General features: G+C 35.2%; 1 protein-coding gene across 1 annotated transcript in view; it reads right to left on the bottom strand.

The window, feature by feature from the left end:
* Nucleotides 1–5937, bottom strand: part of LOC102856823 (chromosome unknown open reading frame, human C8orf88) — a 19862-nt gene that overhangs the window by 8515 nt on the left and 5410 nt on the right. The window contains exon 2 of the mRNA XM_006884629.1: nt 3340–3413. Coding sequence (XP_006884691.1) covers nt 3340–3413 — 74 coding nt within the window. The remainder of the gene's footprint in view (nt 1–3339; nt 3414–5937) is intronic.

Genomic DNA, 5937 nt, shown 5'->3' with positions numbered 1-5937 from the left:
GGGAGAAGGGTGCAACAATGAATGAATGGAATCCCAATATCTCTGTAGATGTTCATTGAAATGAAAAATAAACAACCTAAATTAAAAAAAAATCCAAAAGAAAGTACTAGAGCTAATACATAAATTGATCAAAGTGGCACAATACAAAGTCAACACATGAAAAGTAAGGTTTTTTACCTTAGCCTGAGCAATCTGAAAATGAAATTAGGGTAATTATTGCACTTATAATATCTAAAATAATAAAACATCTAGGAATCAATTTAATCAAAGACTTGGGCACTAAAAACAAGAAAATATTACTGAAATAAATTAAAGATCTAAGGAAAGTGAAGTACATCCTACACTTATGGATAAAAAGACTAACTATTGTTAGAATGTGAGCATGACCTAAGGCAATCTATAAATTCAATGCAATAATCATCAAAATTCCAATCACCTTCATTGTGGAAATGAAAATTCAACTGTCAAATTTATGGAGTGCCTTGGCATTTGAGGGAGGGGGGGAGCAAAAAGACTCATACCTTCCAAACTCAAAACATATTATAAACCCACAGTAATAAAAAAGTTTGGAACTAGTTAGCAGACATGCAGATCAATGAAATAGAAATGAGAGTTCAGAAATAAATCCACACATCTAAGGTACATCTGATCCAAATCAGAGTCTTTTTAATTACTATCTATATATCTGAAAGGAGAACAAGGAATATGAATGACAAAGACTTGGTACCATTGAGTTGTGGTGCTGGAGAAGAGTACTGAATGTCCCAGAGACTGCCAAAAGAACAAACAAATATGTCTTGGAGAAGTTGCAACTAGTGTGCTCTTTAGAGGCAAGGATGATGAAACTTTATCTCACATACTTTTGGCATGTTGTTAGAAAGGGCTAGTCCTTGAAAAGGACATCATGCTTGGAAATGTAGAGAGTCAGGGAAGCAGGGGAAAATCCTCAATGAGGTAAACTGAACCAGTGTAAAAATTGGCTCTAGTCTATCAGAGATGATAAGGATGGCACAGGATTCCAATGAGGGAAGGATTCCAATTCATTATTCATTGGGTCACTATGAGTTGTAAATTACTTGACGGCACCTAACAACAACAATATGATCAACTGATCTTCAACAATACCAATCTCTTTAATAATGGAGCCTAAGACAAATGATTTTCCATAAACAGAAGAAAAACAATCCATGCTTCTGGTCATATATAAAACTAACTCAAAAAGGATCAAAAGTCAAAATGTAAGACCTCAAAACTACAAAACTCTTTAAAGAAAATAAAGAAATAAAGTTTCAGGATTTAATTTTCAACATGGATTCCTGCATATGACGCCAAAAGCATGCAAGTTAACAAGAGACAAAATAGGTAAGTGGGACCTTCCTCAAATATGCATTCTCACATACTGGACAATGAAAATATCCTAAAATATGATAACAAAGTTAGAATGATTGTGATTCATACTTTAAATCAAAATGCATATGGTTAAATGGAAAAGATTCTGTAATGGAAAAATTAGCTTTTGTAAACCATTCAAATCACAATTAAAAAAAATAAAGATGTGAAAAATCAGAATCTTTATGCACAACTAATACAAAACATTTTGGAGAGTAATAAAGAAAACAATACATCTTAAGGAAATCAAGGAAATTTGACCTAACAGCCTATAAAATAGACAATGTTCTCTATTTTCTTAGGTAAACAGTGACTATAGTCTTAAAAACTCATGAGTGGCCATGTAGCATCCAATTATTAGTCTTACCCTTACTCATCCTTCAAGCTTGGAACTGAAATAAACTCTGTTGATTCAACTTTCACTCAAAGAATTAACAGGCCTATGAAATGATCAGTTACACTAGGGATGAATGGAATTCTTCAAGACAATCAACCTTACAAGATCAAAAAGGTAGGATCTGTACAGAGAGAAAGCTCAAAAAATGGAACTGGTAAACACAAGAGGCAGTAAGAAAAGCCCTGTTACACTATGAAGATGATAATCAATTAATAAAAGTTATAAAACCATGCATATAAATTATTAAATGGAAATCCAGTTTGTTTTGTAAACTATAAAATAAGTAAAAAACACATTAATGTAGCATTTTCACTACAAATTGATTGATGAGAGATGTTTTAAAAAATGTATAAACATATAAATGGATGGTCACTGCAGGATCTTTTATAAAACAGAAACAGATAGATGTCTATAGAAAATGGATCAAAACTACACAGTGTATGATTTTTTTCTGTATCAGTACATACAAAACTATTTTATTCATTTTAACAGTTGCATAATATGTTTACTAAATGCTGTTAATACACAATCTATATCTGGAAGTCCCTTGTAAGCTCTGATGGTTATTTTTCTTAAGAAATAGGTAAAGGGAGGTCAGAGATTTTAGAGACGCTTTTCTCTAGATACCATTTTATACTTTTTTTAATGTCAGACTTTGTGATTATTTTACTTAGTAAAATCATGAAACTATAAACTGTGATAACCAAAAATTAGCAAAAACCTATATTAGTATAATTCTATTTTTATAAAATTGTCAAACTTCTAAAACAATCTCTATTTATCGTAGCTTAAGTTCAAATGCATTCAGGGAATAAACGGCAAGTTGAAGATCATATTTTTGAGAAAGATAGGAAGGAATAATAAAAGGATATATACAAGGGATTTATTTTTAAATTATATTGGTTAAATGTCACTTTTAACTTTTTGGTATGAAAAAATGTTTAGATGTGAAAATTGTGTGTAATAGGTACATAAACGTTATATATACATGTATATAGAAAAGGTACATAAATGTTTTATATGTATATATAGTATATGCTTGCAGTCTGGGGCTACTTTCCATTCTGGGAAGAAATATATATGTTTTCTGATTTGGGGTTGAGACTTGGGTGTGGCTGTTGCTCTCATTAACTGTCTCTCAATTTGCTGTATAAAGGGAACTCTTGGTTGCTGTGGGCATAAACACTGTGACACTGATGTGTCTAATGAAATAATGGTTACCCATAGTGGACAGTGTTTGGTGGAGCTCTCGAATTAAAAACAGGCTTAGAAGCAGGAATGGCATCGGCTTCCGAAATAGCTTGCCTCCAGAAACTCTATGAACTTAAGAGAAAAGATTAAAGTTTTTTGTGTTCAAGACGTTCATTCATAGGGTCGCTATGAGTTGTCTTTGACTCGACGGCACTTAACAACAACAACATATGCTTTAAATATAGCACATTTAAAAATATATATCAAATACTTGGCATAGGTTCCTGGTACATAGTAGTTGTTCAATACATAAATTTCCAGTACATAAAGTGTTTCACTTTATTATAAGTTCTAAGACTTACTCTGCTGACTCCACTTTGTAAGCATTGAGTGCTGCATGGATATTCATTTTGAAAGTTGAAAGGAAACACTGCTCCTATAAAAAGAGAAAAAGCACAATTTAGATACTCATTAAATAATGAGATCACCTAGTAAAACTTTATAGGGAATATTCTAGATAATATTATACAACAACATTTACTCAGCCTTATTAAATGTCAGTCACTGTGTTAGGAGATTAGGTATACAAACATGTAAATAGAATTAAAAGAATATACCTAGTCCTTTATAGTTTGGTTTTTGTTGCTTCTGTTGTTGAACATATATATACCAGCAGCAGAACATATACCAATTTAAGTTTATAAATGGGACATTGATTGCATTCTTCATGTTATACAACCATTTTCATCTTCCTTCTCTAAGCTGTTCCTCCTTCATTAACACAAACTCATTGCCTCCAAGGTTATTATCTAAACTTTCAAGCTGCTGTTGTCAATTTGATCCCACACAAATAAAAATGAGAAAGCACAAACGGGCAAAGCATACACTCTTTACTAATTAAGCTGTTGTTTGATTGTAAGAGGATTTCAGAAGATACTTACGTTTAAAAATTATCTCAGAGTAATAGCTCAAAAATTCACCAAGCCCCTATGGCTCCAAAAAGTCCAAATGCAGAAGCAGCTAATAGCACAGGAAGGATTCAAACCATCTACCTTTGGCTGGCATCATAACCCCTTACTCCTAGGTCACCAGAGCTCTGAGTGCACAGTATGGTGCACTTCCCTTCCAAAGCTGTATCTCCCTGGTGATGTGATCCACCACCAGCATTCCCTCAAGAGACAAATGGGCAATCTCCTGTGCAGTTAATAACTTTGGAAAATCCACTAGAGGCTCAGAATAAATTGGTTCGTATTCTTTTGGGTTTTTTCTGGTTTTCTTTTTATTATTTTTAAGATAAAATAAGAAGTGACACTGTAAAACTTATCTAGTGCACCAAAATTACAAGAGATCAGTGTGCTAAGCTTAGATTCCAAAAACTCACTGCCACTGAGGTGAATTCTAATTCAAAGAAGCCCTATAGGATAAAGTAGAACTACCCTGTTTGCTGAAACTGAGGAGGACCTGAAGCACTTGCTGCAGACAGTCAAGGACTACAGCCTTAAATATGGATTGAAGCTCAACATAAAGAAAACAAATATTCTCACTACCGGGCCAATTGACAGCATCATGATAAATGAGAAGAGACTAAGATTGTTAACAGGTTTAGTTTGCTTGGCTCCACAATCAAAACTCTTGGTACCAGCAGCCAGGAAATCAAAAGATGAATTGCACTGGAAAAGTCTGCTGTCAGAGACCTCTCCAAAGAACTACAGAGCAACGATGTCAGTCTAGAGAATAAAGTACACCTGGTCCATGCCATAGTCCTTGCAACTACTTGCTATGAATCAGAAAGCTGGACAATGACTAGGGAAGACAGAGGGAGAATTGATGCCTTCGAGCTGTAGTGCTGGAGAAGAGTATTGTATTTACCATCAACTTCCATGAGAACAAACAAGTTTAACTAAGAGAGGGTATGACTATGCTGTTCCTTGAAGGCAAGGATTCTGAAGCTTCGTGTGATATACTTTGGGCATGTTGCAATGAGGGGTTGGCCAGTCCTTGGAGAGGGATGTCATGCTTAGGAGGGTGGATGGACAGTGCAGAGACAGTGCAGAGAGGAAGATCCTCAATGAGATGGATTGATTCAATGACTGGGGTAATGGGGGTAGGTGTCCCAGAGACAATAAGAATGGCACAGGATAGAGCAGGGTTTAGGGCTGTTATATATAGGGTTGCTATGAGTTGCAGGCAACTTGATGGCACATAACATCAACAACCACTTTACATAAGGTTCCCAAGGCTGTAAATCTTTACATAGGCAGAATGATACAACTCTCTCTTAAGGAGTGGCTTGGTTAAGTTGAACTTCTGACTTGGAGTTAGTAGCCAACGACGAGCACTAGTAAGGATCCTCTGTGGTCCAAGGGGCACCATCAATTTCATCTCTGTCCTAAGTGTGGAGTTAAGGGTTAATTCAAACTGATTCCTAGGAAACAAAACTGAGACACAAATGGAGATCAGTACACCAATGTTCCTAACAGAATTATTCACCATCTAACAACATGAAAATGGCCAAAATACCAAACCACAACTGAATGGATTAAGAAATTGTGGTACATTCACACGATGGAATACTACAAAGGACACAGAAGCAATGATTTTGAAAATCACTATATAACTTGGAAGGTTAAGTGAACTAATTCAGTCCCATAAGGACAAATATTGTATAACACCATGATGGTAGAAAAAGAAAGATATCTAGTAAATCGTCTATGAGGATCCAAGGAGGGAAGGGGAGGAGCAGAGGAATGAATATGGGGAGGGAGGTAATCATTGAGTTACACAATTTGATGGGTAGAGGGAGGAATAGGTTAGGAAATAGGAAAGATCTAGTGTGAAAAAATGTTTATGAACTTTGTAAGCAAACCAATGTTGTTGCTGTTATGTGCCGTCGAGTCGTTTGCGACTCATAGCGACCCTATGCACAACAGCCCTAAACCCTGCTCTATCCTGCGCCAACC

Source organism: Elephantulus edwardii, unplaced genomic scaffold (assembly GCF_000299155.1).
Source record: "Elephantulus edwardii isolate Elephantulus edwardi_28Jun2011 unplaced genomic scaffold, EleEdw1.0 scaffold00036, whole genome shotgun sequence".
Classification (NCBI taxonomy): Eukaryota; Metazoa; Chordata; class Mammalia; order Macroscelidea; family Macroscelididae; genus Elephantulus; species Elephantulus edwardii.
This window is presented reverse-complemented; position numbering and strand designations above follow the sequence as displayed.